Source organism: Oncorhynchus mykiss, chromosome 2 (assembly GCF_057628025.1).
Source record: "Oncorhynchus mykiss isolate SJ-2025 chromosome 2, ASM5762802v1, whole genome shotgun sequence".
NCBI lineage: Eukaryota > Metazoa > Chordata > Actinopteri > Salmoniformes > Salmonidae > Oncorhynchus > Oncorhynchus mykiss.
This window is the reverse complement of record NC_143023.1, coordinates 12,053,654-12,076,779: the sequence shown is the minus strand read 5'-3', so window position 1 is coordinate 12,076,779 and position 23,126 is coordinate 12,053,654. Positions and strand designations below refer to the sequence as shown.

General features: G+C 45.2%; 1 protein-coding gene across 8 annotated transcripts; it reads right to left on the bottom strand.

The window, feature by feature from the left end:
• Window positions 1–1,122: 1,122 nt before the first annotated feature.
• On the bottom strand, window positions 1,123–14,992 carry LOC110507515 (CCR4-NOT transcription complex subunit 10). Of its 8 annotated transcripts, none has more exons than XM_090188907.1 (20): window positions 14,693–14,992; window positions 13,956–13,999; window positions 13,550–13,711; window positions 13,213–13,363; window positions 12,871–13,010; window positions 12,514–12,615; window positions 12,079–12,165; window positions 11,889–11,972; window positions 11,456–11,573; window positions 8,233–8,391; window positions 7,810–8,012; window positions 7,580–7,701; window positions 7,213–7,392; window positions 6,938–7,018; window positions 5,796–5,909; window positions 2,993–3,123; window positions 2,784–2,834; window positions 2,531–2,658; window positions 2,318–2,393; window positions 1,123–1,919 (listed from the first exon to the last, which is right to left on the bottom strand). In XM_090188907.1, exons 1-20 carry the CDS (start codon window positions 14,709–14,711, stop codon window positions 1,753–1,755), a joined length of 2,319 nt encoding a protein of 772 aa, XP_090045033.1. In that variant the 5' UTR covers window positions 14,712–14,992; the 3' UTR covers window positions 1,123–1,752. The 8 variants fall into 8 exon arrangements, with proteins under 8 accessions (XP_090045033.1, XP_090045037.1, XP_090045039.1 ...); XM_090188911.1 differs by having other exon boundaries at window positions 12,871–13,007; XM_090188913.1 differs by having other exon boundaries at window positions 2,784–2,819; window positions 14,693–14,983.
• Window positions 14,993–23,126: the final 8,134 nt, after the last annotated feature.

The following is a 23,126-nucleotide window of genomic DNA, read 5'->3' as shown; positions in this document are numbered from 1 at the left end:
ACGGAGGGCTGTTTGTTTTCACTTCTTCCTTGTACTTGATTGAGGAATTTAGGTCACCTGGTTGTCTGTTTTAGCAGACGCTCTTATCCAGAGAGACTTGCAGTACTGGTCCCTCGCGGAAATCGATCCCACAACCCAGGTGTTGCTAGTGCCATGCTCTACCAACTAGACGCATAGAACCTGGGTTGTCTAGTTCTTAATTGAAAGGAAAAACCAAAAACCTGCAGACACTAGACTAGGCCATCCATGGAATGAGTGACACCCCTGCCCTATAGAGGGCACTACTTTTGACTAGAGTCCTATCAAAAGTTGTGCATTATATAGGGACTAGGGTGCCATTTGGGACTCATGAAGCATTCTGAAGGATGTTAGGTGACTGCTGTTAACCTGCCGTCTGCTTCTCGTCTATATGGACTTAACATTTCCTATGAAGTTTGGGGCTTCAATAAAATGGGATTCTTGTATCCAACATCCATTTCCTGATCCGTCTCTTTGAGTCCACTGTTATTCAGGCACTGTAGAATAACAGAAAAGTGGTGTGTCCACTTACCAATAGATGACCAGTGACCAGGCAAAGCCATGTTTATTAGTGAGGAGTATTCTCATGGCTCAGTCTGGCAGCAGGGAAGGGGAGGCTTTAGAATGTAACACCCCAGTCTCCTTTATCTCATCAGCTGATTTACAATGGGTGGCCCAGGTCTCATGTCATGGCCCATGTGGGGGGAGGGGGCCTTCCTCTCTTGTTCAAGTATGGGGGAGGCCGATGACAGAGGGCACCATCAGACCAACTCCTTGAAATGTGCGTTTGTCTAAAACTTTACTGTTACATGTGTACATGACCTGTATTTCTACATTGTTTAAACAGGAAAATATCAATAGTTGGAGTGTGTTTAATGGCACGCTATTCCAAACCCGATGGGCCCTGGTCAATCAGGAGTTGTACTATGTACCAAAACCAGGTTTTAGTGTGTGTGTGGTCCTTGTGCCCTCCTCAGCAACCTCTTAACCCCTCCCCCACAAAGCATATTTCTCCTCTGACATGACAGCAGCACAACTCCACCTTCTCCCTCAAGGGTCTGAAAACTATTACCGACCCAGCAGCCATATACAATGCAAGTCAGCTTACTTCTGTAAATAAAATTTATTTTTTTATACAGGTATTTAATTTGCCCCAAGCAAAAGTCGGTCAGTATATATCATAACGGATGTTGCTGTCACAAATGGAAAGTTAAAACTCTCAGAGAACAGAGAAATCATGTCAGATCTGCCCCAAAGACACTGCAGGTGATAGCCACTGAATAAAGGCTCCATCCCAAATGGTACCCAGTTCCTTATATAGGGCACTACTTTTATTAGGGCCCCATAGGGCTCTGGTCAAAAGGAGTGCACTTACATAGGGGATAAGGTGTAATTTGGGCCGTGAACACACCCTTCGTCCACCCGACAGGAGACCTCTGCATTTCATACCAGGACCTGACCTGGAGGGGCTCCGTCTGGGTGCTGAGGAGTTCAATTTCCCCTAGGTACAGATCTAGGATCAGCTTCCTCTCCACCAATGTTAACCATTAGTGGGAGGAAATACAAAGCTGAGTCAAGATCAGCATCTAGGGACAACTTCACCCTACACCGGCACTGAGTTGGGGTCAGCTTGCCTTAAATAAATAATACACTGAGGTGAAGTGATGAGAGGTGGACAGGTGCGTGTTGCTGTGCAATGGGGCAAGGAGGGTTAGGGGAACAAGGGTTGAGGGCTCATTTGCGCTGGACTGTTGTGAAGGGTGAGGGCATCTGGATGGGTGGTTGGACAGGCTGGAAGGAGGAGGGAACAGGCTTCTTTCGTGTGTCTGGAGAGGGCGCCTGGAGCACTGAGGGGAGGAGCTGGTTACGTTTGATGATCTGCAGGGCGAGCTGTGTGTTCCCTGAGAGAGGAGAGGGGGTGGGGGAGAGAAACATAAAGAGAGGCAGAGGGAAACGGTGAGATCATACACAGCTCTTAGTAAGGTCATAAGGTCCTGACCCCTGACCTTTCTACACTGGATAGAGGTTGACTGACAGCAGTAATCTGTCATCACTGCCTTTGTGCCAGAGTGTGGCCTTCGGCATTCTACCTGGAGAATTCTAGAACTGGAATGTCAAGAGTTTGACATCAGTCTCAACACTTCCTTGGAACCCCTCCCCCTTGCCTCATACTATGCTAGAAAACAATAGTCAATAAGAATCTATAAAAGACAACTATCATAAGGGCCAGATTGGGAAACCTGAGGGCCCCACATCACAACTTTGCAGGTGGGAATGAGAACCCAGAGAGATGACTCACCGTTCTGCAGCTCCAGGTAGACAGCCAGTAAGATGGCTTCAGGAGGAATCTCCTTGGTGTTCACCATGGAGGCGGCCTGGGAGAGAGGAACAGGTTCACAGACATCTAAACACAGTCATGTTTGGGATAATAACACATCTGAATGGTTTCAAGAGATAAGTATGTACTGTAGCTGTGTGTGTGTGGGCGTGTGCCTGCGAGTATGAACCGTACCTGATGCAGGCACTTGCGGGCCTTCTCGTACTCACTCCTCAGACAATAGGCACTGCCCAGGTTGAACAGCATTATGGCCCGGGCTGAGCTCACTGTGCTGGGGTAACACAGAGGAGTCTGCTTCCCTGCTGTACCAACACACCCTGTCAACACATGATCACTGGATGTCACCTCACACACAGATGTGGAGTCTCTACTGAGACTGCAGGGAGTGTGTTAGGTGATAAGTGTGTGTGTGTATATATACACTCACATGACTCGACAGGCTCCAGATCCCCTTTATCTGGCCCTGTGAACACAAACACTATCAAACAGTGATCCAGTCATCATGTGACTCAGACATCAAACCATCATGTGGTAAAATGGATAGGTCATTTCAGTTAGGGCAGAATACTGGTTGGGGTGCTGTGTTTTCCAGCAGAGCCATCGATTGGAGCTAGAGAGGTGGGTGTGAGGACTAACCTTGGTCCTGCTCGCTGGACAACACCCCCATGGAGACATCAGTGACGTTCTCTGGGTTGAGGTGACCGATGGCCTCTGAGATCCGGTCCAGGGATATGAGGGCCTCTGCAGCATACAGGTGTCCCAGGAACCTGGAACAGAGAGACAGAGGATGCACTGTCAGACAATAAGATGCACCATTAGACTCACTAGTATTGGGGCTTGTTCATGGGGATGTGAACATAGCTAATCGTATATACTGTCAAAAAAGGTGATATACAGTAAAACTTCAGTTAACAGCCCGGGTGTTAAATCACTCAACACACTTCTTAGAGACAGGCTTCTATTTGAGCCGGATTCTTTGTCCTTTTAATGAGCACAGCTTTTCCATTGTTAATTGTTTCAATCCAGAATGATTTTAATCAATTTCCTACACGGTCAGGTTTATTTTGTCTTAGTATGCCTCTATAAAAATGTACTAGTCTCCTTTATGACTGTGCATTTTCAGCAGTTCTTACTTTTGCCACTAGAGGGTGGTCGGACAATTTTCAGTACTCCTAAAGTTTTGTGTTTTTGTGTTGGCCGGTTAGCTAGCAGTTTCTTCTTTCTTACTGCCGATAAAAACGGATGATTGCCATAATTTATTTTTTTATGTCACAAATCAAACATTAAACCTCGTAAACGATTAATGGTAATCACGTAAACAGTTAATTTGCTGAAATGTCTCCTGTTGCCTGGCTATTAAATGGGACTTTTGGCTATTTGATACTGAGTTTTACAGTATGTACAGGTGCGACCTAATATATTGGCACCCCTGCACTTTCCTTAAATAATTCCCTTATTCTCAAATCAATTTGACATAACGTTTTTATTGGATTTTCAACATTGCAGAACCCATTTTAGTTTTGTAAACTTGAGCCAAGATAAATTTAGAAAATAAAGACCAACGACATGGACAAAATGATTGGCACCCCGGACTGTAACTTTAGGCCTTTAGCCAAGATAACGGCAGACAAACACTTCAATGAACTTGCTGCACCTTTCTACTGACAATTTGTCCCCCTTTCAGCAGCAATCTGCTCTATTTCTTTCATGTTTGAGGGGTGCCCTCCACCTACTGGTGTTTTCAGATCTCACCATAGGTTATGGATGTACATGGTGTGGTGACCAAAAGTTTATTTACTTATTTTTTTACTTATTTTAGAAGAAATACATTAACCCTCCACATTCTGTGTTGAGGAGTACAGCAGGATACTCCCCCTAGTCTGTCATTAACCCTCCACATTCTGTGGTGAGGAGGACAGCAGGATACTCCCCCTAGTCTGTCATTAACCCTCCACATTCTGTGGTGAGGAGGACAGCAGGATACCCCCCTAGTCTGTCATTAACCCTCCACATTCTGTGGTGAGGAGGACAGCAGGATACTCCCCCTAGTCTGTCATTAACCCTCCACATTCTGTGGTGAGGAGGACAGCAGGATACCCCCCTAGTCTGTCATTAACCCTCCACATTCTGTGGTGAGGAGGACAGCAGGATACTCCCCCTAGTCTGTCATTAACCCTCCACATTCTGTGGTGAGTAGGACAGCAGGATACTCCTTCTAGTCTGTCATTAACCCTCCACATTCTGTGGTGAGTAGGACAGCAGGATACTCCTTCTAGTCTGTCATTAACCCTCCACATTCTGTGGTGAGGAGGACAACAGGATACTCCCCCTAGTCTGTCATTAACCCTCCACATTCTGTGGTGAGTAGGACAGCAGGATACTCCCCCTAGTCTGTCATTAACCCTCCACATTCTGTGGTGAGGAGGACAGCAGGAAACTCCCCCTAGTCTGTCATTAACCCTCCACATTCTGTGGTGAGGAGGACAGCAGGATACTCCCCCTAGTCTGTCATTAACCCTCCACATTCTGTGGTGAGGAGGACAGCAGGATACTCCCCCTAGTCTGTCATTAACCCTCCACATTCTGTGGTGAGGAGGACAGCAGGATACTCCCCCTAGTCTGTCATTAACCCTCCACATTCTGTGGTGAGGAGGACAGCAGGATACTCCCCCTAGTCTGTCATTAACCCTCCACATTCTGTGGTGAGGAGGACAGCAGGATACTCCCCCTAGTCTGTCATTAACCCTCCACATTCTGTGGTGAGGAGGACAGCAGGATACTCCCCCTAGTCTGTCATTAACCCTCCACATTCTGTGGTGAGGAGGACAGCAGGCTACCCCCCTAGTCTGTCATTAACCCTCCACATTCTGTGGTGAGGAGGACAGCAGGCTACCCCCCTAGTCTGTCATTAACCCTCCACATTCTGTGGTGAGGAGGACAGCAGGATACTCCCCCTAGTCTGTCATTAACCCTCCACATTCTGTGGTGAGGAGGACAGCAGGATACTCCCCCTAGTCTGTCATTAACCCTCCACATTCTGTGGTGAGGAGGACAGCAGTGCAATCCAAGGAAGGAGGAGGGACTGACGGGAAGTCTGTGGTCATGAAGTCATTAAGTAGTCTGAAGAGTCAAGAGGTCTGCTAGGGCCACATTACCATTACCAGACGGTGAGTCATGTTAAGTGCCGTAAGCTTTGGGGGAGGGGGGGTAAGTCATATGGAGGTTAATGAAGTGATAACATGAGGTGCATGGGTAGCGGGAAGGAGGGGGGAGAGGAAGAAACAGAAAGAGGTGTTGAGGGGAAAGGGGGAGTGAGGATGAAAGGCTAAGGGAAAAGGGGATAGAGGAATGAAGTCCATCTGGTGTAAGAGTTTATCTGAGTGGGGACAGAGATAGAGAGACAGATGGATAGAGAGAGACGGATGGATAGAGGTCTTACTTGAGTGATCCAGACAGCTTGGTCTGGTGAAGGAGCTTCTCTGCATGGTTCAGGGCCATCAGGTTGTCTCCTAACACCAGGGCCACGTAGGCACTGCAGGCCAGGAGGGAACACCTAGAGAGACAACACCATATAGGAGGACCCAGTCAGCACAGGCAGGACAACAACAGATCACACCATCCTGCACTGGGAAACATAGTGGGTTGCATAACATTCAGATGTGGGGGAAATTAATTCTATATTGAAATGAATACTAATTAAACAATAAATTCAGTTCTTTCAATTATTTTTCTTGGTTAAAGAGAAGTGCAGGCGGGGAGATTCTGGACTGTAGTGGTCGTGTCCCTCCCAGGCCTCTCACTGGTTGGCAACAGAACACTCAGGGATTCCAGGAAATAAACCCAAGTAGTTGACGGGGCTGCTCGTAAACTTTCCCTGTGGGGTCAGCCCTTCATTCAGCACATCCTCCCCAACCCTAACCCCTCCCCAACTCTACCCCCTCCTAATGAAAAGTAGAAGGAAGGAGGGCAAGCTTTGTCCAATTAGTCCAGAGAACAGAGACCCAGGAGGACCAGGGCAACAGAGACCCAGGAGGACCAGGGCAACAGAGACCCAGGAGGACCAGGGCAACAGAGAGGGGAGAGAGGATTATTAGCTGACTGGGGGAGACAGGAAGGGGAGAAAGGATTATTAGCTGACTGGGGGAGACAGGAAGGGGAGAAAGGATTATTAGCTGACTGGGGGAGACAGAAAGGGGAGAAAGGATTATTAGCTGACTGGGGGAGACAGGAAGGGGAGAAAGGATTATTAGCTGACTGGGGGAGACAGGAAGGGGAGAAAGGATTATTAGCTGACTGGGGGAGACAGGAAGGGGAGAAAGGTTTATTAACTGACTGGGGGAGACAGGAAGGGGAGAAAGGATTATTAACTGACTGGGGGAGACAGGAAGGGGAGAAAGGATTATTAACTGACTGGGGGAGACAGGAAGGGGAGAAAGGATTATTAACTGACTGGGGGAGACAGGAAGGGGAGAAAGGATTATTAACTGACTGGGGGAGACAGGAAGGGGAGAATGGATTATTAACTGACTGGGGGAGACAGGAAGGGAAACAGAAAGGTCTGGGTAGAGAGGTCTCTCTTACCTGAGGTTTTCAACCTCCTGTTTCCTCAGAGGTGAAGATGGTGCTGCAGAAAGGAACTTGTCTCCTTCTTGACCTTTCCCACTGTCAAACCAACGATAAGGACGTCGGGGAAATGGAAAGAAAGATACTTCCTGTAAAGTTCTTCTTCTATAAGAGGACATGGAGAGCTGAATCCTTGTTAATAGTCTAATCTTAACCACAGTGCTCTACAAAAATAGATTTGACAAGGCATGTTTTAGCACCAAGCCAATCTCAGGGTGAGATGAGACACTGACCTGCAGGCGTCGCTGTTCTCTGAGCCGCTCTCTGTGCTGCCTGACTGGCTGGTTGTCTTGGAGCCGTTCTCTGCCTTGTTCTCCTGCTGCTGGTGATCAGGGAGGAGGACCAGGCCGTTCCTCAGACAGATCGCTGCAAACTCCATACTGGCCACCGGAATGGCTGCAGACTGCCCATCACTACACACACCCACATTTAGGAGAGGAAAGAGTAAACCAAGAGGTTAATGGATATATAGTAATGATCAACATCTTGAGTTGTCTCAGAGTACCCTCTAATTTCAGCAATCACTACCACGTGAACAAATGTTTTAGCGCCATCTCCTGGACAGCACTGGTTAGGTCCATAGGGAGAGGGAAAACTGACCTGTAGATTGTGTTCTGGGTGGACTGTGATGCCAGGATGATCTTGCGATGGTAGCCCTGCCCAACGATGGCCTGAACGATACCCTTTTTACTCGGAAGACCCTTGTTGTCTTGTTCTAAGCTCTGGAAAAATAAGAAAATGCAACATTTGAATGTTGTTAAGTTTTATTTCACTGTAAGAAAACAAGTGTGCGTGTGTTTGTAAGTGTGTTTTTAAAAATCACAACTCACACCCTTGTTGGCAGCAATGCAGCACTCAGCCAACCGTAACCAGAGGCCAGGGTTAGAGTGGTACACCTGCACAGCATCCATCAGACAGTCGAAGGCCGCCAGGGGCCGGCCGATGTGCAGCAGCTGGATCCCACAGTTATACAGCAGCTCATAACGCTTGTTGGCTAGCAGCGCACACATGGGGATGCCCGAGAACTGCTTAGCTGGAAGGACAGAGAGACAACAGAGCTAGTCGGCGTACAATGACAGGAGAAACATGTAGGACCAGCTTCCCGGACACAGATTAAACTAGTCCTGCACTAAGATACCATTTTGATGTCAGAATCTGCATTTAACATACTTAAGTCCAAGACTAGGCTTAATCTGTGTCTGAGAAACTGTCTTGTGGCTTTGAATGGCGTTAAACCCAGTTTGTTGACTCACATTGCCCGTTCCCCGTCGCCCCACCGTCCCCCAGCTGTGCACACGTGTGGTCGTTCTCCTGCAGGGCCTTTTTGAAGTAGAATATACCTAGGTTGTGTTTCCCCATGGCAAAGTGTATGCAACCCAGGTTGTTCCAGAACATACAGCGCACACATTCCCCTGATGGTAGAAACAAACAAGACAGAACATTTAGCGGAAGTTCACTTTCATATAGGGAAGTGGCTCCCAAACTTTTTATAGTCCCGTACCCCTTCAAACGTTCAATCTCCAGCTGCGTACCCCCCTCTAGCACCAGGGTCAGCACACTCAAATGGTGTTTTTTTTCCATCATTGTAAGCCTGCCACACACACACACACACTATACGATACATTTATTAAACAGAGAATGAGTGTGAGTTGTCATCACAACGCGGCTCATGGGAAGTGACAAAGAGCTCTTATAGGACCAAAACCAAATCAAATCAATAATTTAGCTTTCTTACATATAAACTTCATTTGTTAATCGAGAATTGTGAAAAACTCACCACAAGTTAATGAGAAGGGTGTGCTTGAAAGGATGCACATAACTCTGCAATGTTGGGTTGTATTGGAGAGAGTCTCCGTCTTAAATCATTTTCCACACACAGTCTGTGTCTGTATTTAGTTTTCATGAGGGCTGAGAATCCACTCTCACATAGGTACGTGGTTGCAAAAGGCATCAGTGTCTTAACAGCATGATTTTCCATGGCAAGAAACTCTGAGTGCAGCCCTATCCAGAAATCTGGCAGTGGCTTCTGATTAAATTCAATTTTCACAGAACCGCTTGTTGCAATTTTGATGAGGCTCTCTAGTTCAGATATCAGTAAGTGGACTAGAGGCGCAGCATGAAAGGGATAACAAATTCAATTGTTTGTGTCGTCCATCTTAGGAAAGTACCTGTGTAATTGCGCACCCAACTCACTAAGGTGCTTCGCTATATCACATTTGACATTGTCTGTAAGCTTGAGTTAATTTGCTCACAACAAAATCTAACAATGATGGAAAGACCTGTGTGTTGTCCTTGTTAAAGCAGACAGAGAAGAGCTCCAACTTCTTTAATCATAGCCTCAATTTTGTCCCGCACATTGAATATAGTTGTGGAGAGTCCCTGTAATCCTAGATTCAGATCATTCAGCCTAGAAAAAACATCACCCAGATAGGCCAGTCATGTGAGAAACTCGTCATCATACAAGCGGTCAGACAAGTGAAAATTATGGTCAGTAAAGAGAACTTTAAGCTCGTCTCTCAATTTTAAAAAAACATGCCAATACTTTGCCCCTTGATAACCAGCTGTATGTTGTAAAAGCGTTACATGGTCCCTGCCCATATAATTTCATAATGCAGAAAATACACGAGAGTTCAGGGGCCTTTCTTTAACAAAGTTAACCATTTTCACTGTAGTGTCCAAAACGTCTTTCAAGCTGTCAGGCATTCCTATGGCAGCAAGAGCCTCTCGGTGCATGCTGCAGTGTACCCAAGAGCCTCTCGGTGCATGCTGCAGTGTACCCAAGAGCCTCTCGGTGCATGCTGCAGTGTACCCAAGAGCCTCTCGGTGCATGCTGCAGTGTACCCAAGAGCCTCTCGGTGGATGCTGCAGTGTACCCAAGAGCCTCTCGGTGCATGCTGCAGTGTACCCAAGAGCCTCTCGGTGCATGCTGCAGTGTACCCAAGAGCCTCTCGGTGCATGCTGCAGTGTACCCAAGAGCCTCTCGGTGCATGCTGCAGTGTACCCAAGAGCCTCTCGGTGGATGCTGCAGTGTACCCAAGAGCCTCTCGGTGCATGCTGCAGTGTACCCAAGAGCCTCTCGGTGCATGCTGCAGTGTACCCAAGAGCCTCTCGGTGGATGCTGCAGTGTACCCAAGAGCCTCTCGGTGCATGCTGCAGTGTACCCAAGAGCCTCTCGGTGCATGCTGCAGTGTACCCAAGAGCCTCTCGGTGCATGCTGCAGTGTACCCAAGAGCCTCTCGTGGATGCTGCAGTGTACCCAAGTGGCGTCGGGAGCAACTGCTTGCACGCGCGTTACCACTCCGCTATGTCTCCCTGTCATGGCTTTTGCGCCATCAGTACAGATACCAACACATCTTGACCACCAAAGTCCATTTGATGTCACAAAGCTGTCCAGTACTTTAAGAATATCCTATCCTGTTGTCCTGGTTTCCAGTAGTTTGTAGAAGGGGATGTCTTCCTTAATTGACCCCCATAAACGTAACAGACATGTCTGTTGACTCATCCAGCTGTTACAGACATATACCAGGAGCTGTGCCAGGCCCGCCATGTCTGTTGACTCATCCAGCTGTAACAGACATATACCAGGAGCTGTGCCAGGCCCACCATGTCTGTTGACTTATCCAGCTGTAACGCATAGAATTCACTGGCTTGTATGCGAAGCAGTAATTGTTTTTAAACATCTCCTGCCATGTCACTGATGCGCTGTGAAACAGTGTTGTTTGATGATGACATTGTCTGTATAGTTTTGGGGGCCTTTTCCCCCAGCATTGTCCCAGATATATCCGAGGCCGTAGGAAGAATTAAGTTCACCACAATAGTATGGGGCTTGCCTGTCCTAGGCACTCAGTAGCTCACCATATAAGACACTTCTAGCCCTTCTTATTAATGGTATCTGTTGCTTTTATACATGTCTTACTACTCAAAAGTAGTCTTTATTCTCGCTCAAAAAACTCCTGTGGTTTATTTTTCAAATTGTCATGTTTCGTTTCTAAATGTCTGGCAGGAGTGAAGGTTTCCCGCGAGAAAGTAACGGTTAATGTGATTGGATGTTCATTATTTAACTAGGCTACCTGTATTTGACATTGTGTTGTTATTTCACTGAACACTAGATGGTTTCATTGTATTTCTGTCATTGAAACTAGGCTACTCAAGAGCAGAAAAAGACCCTCACCCAAATGTATAGACCCATTGGAAAAAATAAAAGCAGTTTACATTTTTTATTTTTTTAAATGTGAATCACATTTACTTGGCGTACCCCCGACGGCATTGCGTGTACCCCAGTTTGGGAACACCTGATATAGGTAATACTCAATTGTGCTCTGTCGCTAACAGGACAGTCCTAAACCCTTTTCACACCATCTAGACAACCTGATCCATATAGTCCTGAATCAGATTTATACTTTTACATTGTCTTTTCCAGCACGGTCCAACAACTATGTTGGATGTATAACCAGGTAAACAGGGGTCTAAACGTACCTGTTTTGATGGCCCCAGGGTGCTCTGCGATGTTGGAGCTGTTTAAGAGCTTCACTGCTTTGCGGTAGTTTCCTCTCAGGTACTCAAAGTTACTCTTGAGGAAGAGTGAGGAAGCAGACTAGTGGGAGAGGAAGGAAACACAGGTTGGCATGGAAACATTGACATTCTAGTCATTTAGCAGATGCTCTCATCCAAAACGACTTACAATCAGTGCATTCGACCGAAGCAGGGAAAGGTAGGAAGGGGATGTTTGGGAGAGAACAGGTTTAGTAAGCCAGTTTAAAAACCTGGTTCCAGATCATTTCGTGCCATCTTTCCAACTCCTATGGTCATTGTCACGCCATTGACCATAGGAGTTGGTAAGACAGCACAAACAGACCTGGAACCAGGCTAGTTTAGTAATGTGTTTAGCAACACAAACATCATGACTCACATTCCCTGCTGTGTTCATCACAGACTTGATCTCCCTTTTGCAGGCCTTTGATGACTTCATCTGAATGTACGCTCGCACTTTGTACTGTGGACGGGAAAAAGGACAAGTGTGAAACAAAAGCAGCAATTCAAAAGCTGCTTTTCCGTCTTCATTTCCTCCACCTCAGGAAAAGGACTGGTGTTAAACGCACCTGGTGCATTTTGGATTTTGCCGCTTCGATCATGCCAATGAACTCTGCCTTCTGGTTCCGACCATCTTTGTTGGCGCTGTTGACACTCTGCAATATCAAGATAGACACCAACGTTTGAAAATAACCACATTGCATTAAGAAAATATAGAATTCAAATGTTTTCTCATAGTAAGTGAAGTTTAAAACCATTAGTAAAATAGCCTGCACTCAGATGTAACTAGCGTAACTGCATAACCTCAGTAAGATATTTTTTTGGGGCAGACAAAAATTATGTGGACACCCAAAGTAGGAGTGTGTTGTGTTTGGTTCTAAAGACACCTTTACACTGACCCAACATTGACCAACGCTCCAACCGCCAAATCACACCTATTCAATTCTGTGTTTGTTTATCAATGTTGTGTCAGTGTGTAAGCGCCTGAAGTATATTTTAGTAACCTGTCCTCCAGTAAGCTCCCTGAGATTATCCTGAATGAAGTCTGCTGCCTCCACTACCGGGTCCCTGTGAATGTAGAACTTGCACTGTGCCTGAAATATTACCTGGACATGACAGACAACCTCAATGTGAGTACACACGCAAGCAGCACATCTTTTCCGTCAACACAAGAACCTTACACTTGCCACTAATAATAACATATCTGATTAGGAAGAACAGTCCTTTCTCCATGAGGTGGAAAATAACATTCAACATACATGAGCACAGTAACAAACATCAGAACATCATGGGTCAAAGTCAGAAACATGACACCTGAGAATGATGCATGCTAGCACACCCCTCTTTAGAGGGACACGTACCTCCCCTTTGCCGTTCTTGTTATTTCCCTGTACAGACAGTTTCTCCAGCACAGCAAGGAGATGGAGGGCCTTCTCTGGCTGGTACGTTAGCAGGTACAGATCCACCAGCAAGAAGCAGACCGCCAGAGCAAACTTCTCTTCTAGGACAAATAACACCATCAAGCTAAACTGTTGGGCTGCAAAGGCCAATTCATCAGGAACATTGCCAGTTGCTGTGACTAAGTGTGTGCGTGTGAGTGTGTGTACTGTGTAGTCATGCAATACATATCAATGTTTGTGTTCTCTGACAAGAGCTTATAGTCTGACAAATACGACTGTCCATATAAAAACACCAAAACCTACCAAACGGCTCCAGAAACTGGTACAGCCTCTCTCCAATAGCAATAGCTTCGGAGTACTGTCTCATGTGGTAGTGAATGATTGCTTGATTGTAGTAGAGAAGACTGTTTTCTACATCATCCAAACCATCAATATCCTCCATTGAAGTGTGAACCTTGATAGACAAAAAAGATGCATGAATGTTAAGTATTAGCCAACTTAATGAACTATTGTGTGCATCTGTGAATATATTCATCAAGAATCAAGACATTTAAAACAGGAATCAACGATACTAGAATATGTGTAACATTTATTTGGCGTGTCATTGAGAGACTGGATAAAAGGTTTCAACGATAGTCACCTGGTTTTTCATTGCAATAAGAGTCTGCTTCAGGGTGCATGTGGTGGTTTGGCCGCTCTTGTAGAATTCAGCTATTGCTTTATTCAAAGCAATCTTGTAGTCCTCCTTGTTCAACTCTTGCAGCTTTCCAAGGTGTTTCAAAGATTCCTCATAGTTTCCAGCCTGTGAGTAAACAAATTAAAATCAACAAATGTAACAAAAAAACTTGTGAATAGTTGCATCAACAAATGTAAACATCAACAAATGTAAACATCAACAAATGTAAACATCAACAATGTAAACAAATATATGTAAATGTAAACAAACATAAATCAGATAGGTTTGATAGATGGAGTTGTAGCCAAGTTGGCCAACTCCCTAGGATTGCACAATTTGCAGCAAACTGTTGATGGTAAATAAATGTTACCGTAAACGCCTCCAACGCATTTGCAGCTATTGCTTTTTCTTGGTCTGAAATCCCAGAGGAAGAAGTGTTATCATGCTTGACTTGAATAAAAAATATATATATATATATATATATATATATATATATATATATATATATATATATATATATATATATATATATATATATATATATATATATATATACACAGCCCATTTAGCTAGCTAATAATGCCAACTGTTTGCTGCCAAGCCATAACATAATGTTAAACCAAGTTAGTTAACGTAAGCTAGCTAGGTCCAAATTCTGGTGGGCGTGTGTTGACAGTTAGCATTCATGACACGCTAGTCAAGATTGTTGACATGACAAGTTTGGGAACTAGCAAGCTAGTGAATAGGTAGTCGAGTGTGCAAATGTTGGCACACGTGACACAATTAACAACTAACTAGCTAGCTAACTAAATAGTTGTTTATTGGCATGTTTAGTTAGTCAATATAAATTCATAGCTAGTTAGCTACAAACGCAGCCAGCGCAAGGACACTGGAAGGATAGCTAGCTAGCAACACTGGCGTTTGCTAATATCAGCTAGCAAACAACCGATGGTTGGTTAAATGTAAAGCCCATGTAAATGCTGGTGGATGATTAAAACTAGTGTTTGTACTAGCTAGCTATCCGTACAGTTAGCAAGATAGAAATAACCGCGTTAGCATGCCACTTTAGTTAACACATATTAGCTAGCAAGCTAGTCACTCTCCCACCTGTGTTGTTATCTGCCATTTCGGGGATCTCGTGCTTTAATTGATGGAAATGCCCCAGCCAGAAGGTTTACTAAGAGAAATATTGGGACAAAACGATTCGTTCACTATGTTAGCTAGCCAAGATGATAAATGTAAGTACTCAGCTCGTTCGTAACTAGAACAATATATCCGAAATCTGACCGCTCTCAAATGCTTTTTTTCAGTGTTCCGCCATTGAAATGACGGTGAAGTAAACAAATCTGAAAGAAGGGCAGCTGGTGACACAGATGCCTGTCAACACAGAAAAATAGTACCATCTACCGGTATGGAGGGAAAATGCAAGAAAAGTGCATTACTCAAAGCCTGGTCCCCATCCCATACATTAAATAATGTGGTCACTCTCACTGTAAAATAAAATAATCCTGCGTATTAATTTGCATTACCGGGTTATCAGAAGACATACATGATCTGCACAGCTTAATAAAAACCAAAGCTAATAAAATATTTTATATCAGTTTTCAATAACTCGCACCCCTAACTTATCTCCACACGGTGGCAGTAAATTATCATTATTGATACATGATGATGCTCCGCAGACTGGTAAGTAAGAAAGTCAGAGAAACAAAAATAAAATATAAAGTAGGCCTGATTGTTGCATTGCTTCGCTTCAAAATCATGCATATTTGACACCGGTGAAATGTTGTTTACAAAATGATGTTATCTCACTATAAAAGGGCTGCACTATACTGTCGTGAAGCTGCAGTGAGGACAATATAACTAACAAAGTAAACCAATTGTGTACTGCAGGCTAATAATGAAAATCAATTAAGCATCGTTACAGAATCTCTCTCCATCTCTCTCTGTCTCATCAAAAAGGAAGTGAATAAAAAAACACTAATGGCTTTTTAATTGTATTTCACTCAGGCAATTCCACACAGTCTGTGGTTCTTTGAATAAAGGACCCAGAGTAAGATCGGTTATTTGGCAAAGTCAAAAAGAAATAGAAGATGCTGAAAGATGTTTGAAACCCTGTGGCAGTTCCTGCTCTCAATAGTGAAGACTCGAAGGAGAGACTTGGCAAGAACAGCTGAAATATGCAAAGGGAAACAACAGTCCATCACTACATTAACACATGAAGGTCAGTCAAGCCAGAAAATGTCAAGAACGTAGAAAGTTTCTTCAAGTGCAGTCGCAAAAACCATCAAGCGCTATGATGAAACTGGCTCTCATGAGGATCGCCACAGGAAACGAAGACCCAGAGTTAGCTCTGCTGCACAGGATAAGTTCATTAGAGTTACCAGCCTCAGAAATTGCAGCCCAAATAAATGCTTCACTGAGTTCAAGTAACAGACACATCTCAACATCAACTGTTCAGAGGAGACTGTGTGAATCAGGCCTTCATGGTTGAACTGCTGCAAAGAAACCACTACTAAAGGTCACAAATAATAATAAGAGACTTGCTTGGGCCAAGAAACACGAGCAATGGACATTAGACCGGTGGAAATCTGTCCTTTGGTCTGATGAGTCCAACATTTGTGAGACGCAGAGTAGGTGAACGGATGATCTCTGTATGTGTGATTCCCACTGTGAAGCATGGAGGAAGAGGTGTGATGGTGTGGGGGTACTTTACTGGTGACACCGTCAGTGATATATTTAGAATTTAAGGCACGCTTAACCAGCATGGCTACCACAGCATTCTGCAGCGATACGCCATCCCATATGATTTCCGCTTAATGGGACAATCATTTGTTTTTCAACAATATAATGACCCAACACACATCAAATCAAATCAAATGTTATTAGTCTCATGCGCCGAATACAACAGTGAAATGCTTACTTACGAGCCCCTAACCAACAATGCAGTTTAAAACAAATACGGATAAGAATAATAAGGAAAAGTAACAAGAAATTAAAGAGCAGCACTAAAATAACAATAGCGAGACTATATATGTACTGGTACAGAGTCAATGTGTAGGGGCACCGGTTAGTTGAGGTAGTATGTACATGTAGGTAGAGTTGTTAAAGTGACTATGCATACATGATAACAACAGAGAGTAGAAGCGGTGTGGAAGAGGGGGAGGGGGGGCAATGCAAATACTCTGGGTAGCCATTTGATTAGATGTTCAGGAGTGTTATGGCTTGGGGCTCTCTCATACCGTCCCTGGAGGGGGTGCGTCACCTGAGTGGGTTGATTCACTGATGTGGTCATCCTGTCTGGGTTGGCGCCCCCCCCCCTTGGGTTGTGCCGTGGCGGAGATCTTTGTGGGCTATACTCAGCCTTGTCTCAGGATGGTAAGTTGGTGGTTGAAGATATCCCTCTAGTGGTGTGGGGGCTGTGCTTTGGCAAAGTGGGTGGGGTTATATCCTTCCTGTTTGGCCCTGTCCGGGGGTGTCCTCGGATGGGGCCACAGTGTCTCCTGACCCCTCCTGTCTCAGCCTCCAGTATTTATGCTGCAGTAGTTTATGTGTCGGGGGGCTAGGGTCAGTTTGTTATATCTGGAGTACTTCTCCTGTCCTATTCGGTGTCCTGTGTGAATTTAAGTGTGCTCTCTCTAATTCTCTCTTTCTCTCTTTCTCTCTCTCGGAGGACCTGAGCCCTAGGACCATGCCTCAGGACTACCTGACATGATGACTCCTTGCTGTCCCCAGTCCACCTGGCCGTGCTGCTGCTCCAGTTTCAACTGTTCTGCCTTATTATTATTGGACCATGCTGGTCATTTATGAACATTTGAACATCTTGGCCATGTTCTGTTATAATCTCCACCCGGCACAGCCAGAAGAGGACTGGCCACCCCACATAGCCTGGTTCCTCTCTAGGTTTCTTCCTAGGTTTTGGCCTTTCTAGGGAGTTTTTCCTAGCCACCGTGCTTCTACACCTGCATTGCTTGCTGTTTGGGGTTTTAGGCTGGGTTTCTGTACAGCACTTTGAGATATCAGCTGATGTACGAAGGGCTATATAAATACATTTGATTTGATTTGGGTAGAAGCTGTTTAGAAACCTCTTGGACCTAGACTTAGCGCTCCAGTACTGCTTGCCGTGCGGTAGCAGAGAGAACAGTCTATGACTAGGGTGGCTGGAGTCTTTGACAATTTTCCGGCCTTCCTCTGACACTGCCTGGTATAGAGGTCCTGGATGGCAGGACGTTCACACTACCCTCTGTAGTGTCGTGCGGCGGGAGGCCGAGCAGTTACCATACCAGGCAGTGATGCAACCAGTCAGGGTGCTCTCTATGGTGCAGCTGTAGAACCTTTTGAGGATCTGAGGACCCATGACAAATCTTTTCAGTCTCCTGAGGGGGAATAGGTTTTGTCGCTTCACTCTTCACAACTGTCTTGGTGTGCTTGGACCATGTTAGTTTGTTGGTGATGTGGACACCAAGGAACTTGAAGCTCTCAACCTGCTCCACTGCAGCCCCGTCGATGAGAATGGGGGCATGCTTGGTCCTCTCCTCCAGGCTGTGTAAGGGCTATTTGACCAAGAAGGAGAGTGATGGAGTGCTGCATCAGATGACCTGTCCTGGTTTGGGATGAGTTGGATCGCAGAGTGAAGAAAAGCAGCCAACAAGTGCTCAGCATATGTGGGAACTCCTTCAAGACTGTTGGAAAAGCATTCCAGGTGAAGCTGGTTGAGAGAATACCGAAAGTGTGCAAACCTGTCATCAAGGCAAAGGGTGGCTACTTTGAAGAATCTAAAATCGAACATATTTTTTTATTTGTTTAACACTTTTTTGGTTACTACATGATTCCATGTGTGTTATGTCATAGTTTTGATGTCTTCACTATTATTCTACAATGTAGAAAATAGTACAAATAAAGAAAAACCCTTGAATGAGTGTGTCCAAACCTTTGACTGGTTCTGTATTTCAAAGTTTAAGATGTGTACCAAATAATAACTATCTTGATTCAAGCATAAACATTTTAGGACATTTTTTTTCCATCAACAAATTAGTTTGAAAGTGAGTGATAACAATATGGAACATTTGTAATATTACTCTGTAGAACCACTGTTTAGAATCATTGAGATCCTAATTATACAGTCTCAGCACACTGATGGCTGTGTTTGTATGTATATTACCAGTGGGAAATTCCTGTATTCCTTGTTCCTGGAGTATTCTAACCCATGAGGGTCTCATCCTGTTCTCACTATACAATAGCTCCCCGTTACTCATGAGAGAGGGCCAGCAGACGGTGTATGGGGATTGGTTAGATTCATATGCAGCTCAGCTCTGCAATGTAGTATATGGTTAAACTCACAGATACCCAAAGATTTTTGAGTTGTTTTTTTATTGTTTATCAAACATTTTTTTAAACCTTTATTTAACTAGGAAAGTTAGTTATTAAGAACATATTCTTATTTACAATGACGGCCTAGGAACAGTGAGCTAACTGCCTTGTTCAGGGGCAGAACAACAGATTTTTACCTTGTCATCTCAGGGATTTGAACTTGTAACCTTTCAGTTACTGGCCCAGTGCTCTAACCACGAGGCTGGGGGAAGGTGAACAGGTAAAGGTTCTAATTCACAATATGTTTTCCCTCTCAATCCTGAAGAATACTTTTCAATGAAATGTCAAAGTTAACTCAGACTCTCTGTCAGGTATAGAGGTCACACAGTATTGGATATAATTGTGAAAAGGTCAATGGAAGATGTAACATAACAATATGATCAAGCTGTGCTACGGACTGGGGCCATTTTTTACTAATATCTGACACATATTTGACACATACTGTCTACTTTTGGTGGTGACTATATGTTTTCACTCACAATCCCTCACAAAACAATTTTCATTAAAATGTCAGACAATATTGTATAAATTCTTAAAAAGGAGAGCAAAGAAAGGTATGAGGACAGTCAAAGGAGAATATAACAGGGCAGTATCTCCTAAAACTGCCACACTTCTCCTGAACTTCTGACTTGAAGGAAATGATGGCGCTGAGACAGAGAGATAAACTACTCAGGTTCAGGTGGAATTGTGATTGACTGTGGAGAATGGGAAAGGATGACTGTTTTATGTATTTGGGCACAGGGGAAATTTAGACATTCTGGTTAAGTGAGTCATCATTACACCAATACCATTTTTAACAAGAAAACGAGGACATTATTATTTAATGCATTTACGTCAGTTCTTGAGATAAAGTGGCTCTGTTGGTCTGGTAATCGATTCCACTGTGATTTGGAGCAGAGGATCCTAGGTAACTGCTTGGGGTGCACAATCAAAATCAAATCCAATTTTATTGGTCACATACACATGGTTAGCAAATGTTATTGCGACTGTAGCGAAATGCTTGTGCTTCTAGTCCCGAAAGTGCAGCAATATCTAACATGTAATCTAACAATTCCACAACAACTACCTAATACACACACATCTAAGTAAGGAATGAAATAAGAATATATACATATAAATATATGGATGAGCACTGACAGAGCAGCATAGGGAAAGTGCAATAGATGGTATAAAATACGGTATATGAGATGATATGAGATGAGTAATGCCAGATATGTAAACATTATTAAAGTGGCATTATTAAAGTGACTTAGTGATCCATTTATTAAGTTGGCCAATTATTTGAAGTCTGTATGTAGGCAGCAGCCTCTCTGTGTTAGTGACGGCAATCAGACAGTGCCTTAATGATAGCTCCCCAGAGACTATCATCACAACTCTGAGACAAGTCATTGTGGATGCTACAGCACCATTGATATGTGGCAAGTTAGTGACAACTAGCCTGGTTAAACCAGACTCAACACTGTCCTCAACATTATTTCACTTGAAACAACAGTAAAATATAGTGAAATCAGCTTGGATACCAAGCTAAGGAAAGCCCCCTCTAATTATGGCAAAGCTGGAGGGTTGAACTGTACTATGGAAGTGGTCTCCTAAGGACAGTAACTTACTTAGTCATTTAGCAGACACTCTTATCCAGAGCTACTTACAGGAGCAATTAGGGTTAAGTGCCTTGCTCACGGACACATCGGCAGATTTTTCACCTAGTCGGCTCTGGGATTTGACCAACCAGCGACCTTTCGGTTACTGGCCCAAAGCTCTTAATCGCTATACCCCATACCCCATACAATTCAATTCAGGATATCCCCAGTGTTAGAATCAATAAAGACCCAGGACAGCTCTGGGGGTTCAATCATGGATGCTCAGGTGTACAGTACAAACTTGTGTCAGGTAACATTGTCCTACTGTCACGCCCTGACCTTAGAGAGCCTTTTTATGTCTCTATTTGGTTTGGTCAGGGTGTGATTTGGATGGGCATTCTATGTTCTGTTTTCTTTGTTTTTGTATTTCTATGTTTTGGCCGGGTATGGTTCTCAATCAGGGACAGCTGTCTATAGGTAGCCTTTTTCCCTTTTGTCTTTGTGGGAAGTTGTCTTTGTTAGGGGCACTATAGCCCTTGCAAGCGTCACGGTTGTTTTTGTTATTTCTTGTTTTGTTGTCGACATTTTACTAAATAAAATAACATTTACGCTCACCACGCTGCACCTTGGTCTTCCTTGAACAACGGCTGTGACAGAACTTCCCACCACCAAAAGACCAAGCAGTGTGGCCAGTAGGAGCATGGATCCTGGGCCCGGGAGAAGAGAGTGGAGGACATCTTGGACATGGGAGCAGGTTATGGCAGGGGACAAGACCCTGCCATGGAAAAAGGCAGAAGTAGCAAGGGAGGAACGACAACGATACCAGGAGTCACGGCAATGACGCAGGCACGAGAGGCAGCCCCCCAATTTTTTTGGGGGGGGGAGCACACAGGGAGATTGGCCGAGTCAGGTTGGAGACCTGAGCCAACTCCTCGTGCTTACCGCCAAGAACCAAGCCTCCAGTATGTCTCCCCAGCCTGGTGAGTCCTGTGCCTGCTCCCAGAACCAGGCCTCCTGTATGTCTCCCCAGCCTGGTGAGCCCTGTGGCAGCTCCACGCACCAGGCTGCCCATACGTCTCCTCACTCCAGTGATGATCCATGGCACAAAGCCTACAGTGATGATCCATGGCACAAAGCCTACAGTGATGATCCATGGCACGAAGCCTCCTGTGATGATCCATGGCACGAAGCCTCCTGTGATGATCCATGGCACAAAGCCTCCTGTGATGATCCATGGCACGAAGTCTCCTGTGATGATCCATGGCACAAAGCCTACAGTGATGATCCATGGCACAAAGCCTACAGTGATGATCCATGGCACGAAGCCTCCTGTGATGATCCATGGCACGAAGCCTCCTGTGATGATCCATGGCACGAAGCCTCCTGTGATGATCCATGGCACGAAGCCTCCTGTGATGATCCATGGCACGAAGCCTCCTGTGATGATCCATGGCACGAAGCCTCCTGTGATGATCCATGGCACGAAGCCTCCTGTGATGATCCATGGCACGAAGCCTCCTGTGATGATCCATGGCATAAAGCCTCCAGCGAGGGTCCCCAGTCCGGAGCCTCCAGCGAGGGTCCCCAGTCCGGAGCCTCCAGCGAGGGTCCCCAGTCCGGAGCCTCCAGCGAGGGTCCCCAGTCCGGAGACCGCAGCGAGTGTCCGGAGCCCGCAGCGAAGGTCCCCAGGCCGGGGCCAGCAATGAGGGTTCCCAGTCAGGGGCCCGCTACGAGGGTCCCCAGTCCGGGGTAGGCGACGAGGGTCCCCGCACCAGAGGCGCCACCAAAGTGGGGTGAGCTAGAGGTGGAGCGGGGTCTACGTCCCGCACCAGGGGCGCCACCACGGATAGATGCCCACCCGGACCCTCCTCTATAGGTTCAGGTTTTGCGGCCGGAGTCCGCACCTTGGGGGGGGGGTAGTACTGTCACGCCCTGACCTTAAAGAGCCTTTTTTATGTCTCTTTGGTTTGGTCAGGGTGTGATTTGGGTGGGCATTCTATGTTCAGTTTTCTATGTTTTTGTATTTCTATGTTTTGGCTGGGTATGGTTCTCAATCAGGGACAGCTGTCTATCGTTGTCTCTGATTGGGAATCATACTTAGGCAGCCTTTTCCCTTTTGTCTTTGTGGGAAGTTATCTTTGTTAGGGGCACTATAGCCCTTGTAAGCGTCAAGGTCGTTTTTGTTATTTCTTGTTCTGTTGACGACATTTTATAAAAGAAAATGTACGCTCACCACACTGCACCTTGGTCTTCCTTGAACAACGGCCGTGACACCTACCCTTGTCACGGTACATCCTGCTTCAGACTTGAACAATGTGTGACTATCAGGATATTAGATTAACGAGAGCAAATAACACATTGACATATTTCAATAAAGATACTCTGACCAAGCTTGGCCTGCAAGAAGTGAACGCTTCTTGTTGTAATTTACAATCTAAGCAATTATATGGAATGACTGTAATTTGCAATAGACAAGGAAGTCATTACGGAAAGGAGGTGAAGCTTTTATTGGGCCCAGAGGCCCTTTGGACTGCACAGACACACATCCTACCCCGGAGAGAACCTGTGCACAGCTCTGGCCATTAGGATAAAGT

What these genes read in the sequence shown, in the direction of transcription:
- LOC110507515 (XM_090188907.1), bottom strand. An exon ending in GGGAGCTTACTGGAGGACAG is followed by an intron (nt 12,166 to 12,513) that starts GTTACTAAAATA and finishes TTGATATTGCAG; the next exon opens with AGTGTCAACAGCGCCAACAA. An exon ending in CCCGCAAGTGCCTGCATCAG is followed by an intron (nt 2,394 to 2,530) that starts GTACGGTTCATA and finishes CCTCTCTCCCAG; the next exon opens with GCCGCCTCCATGGTGAACAC.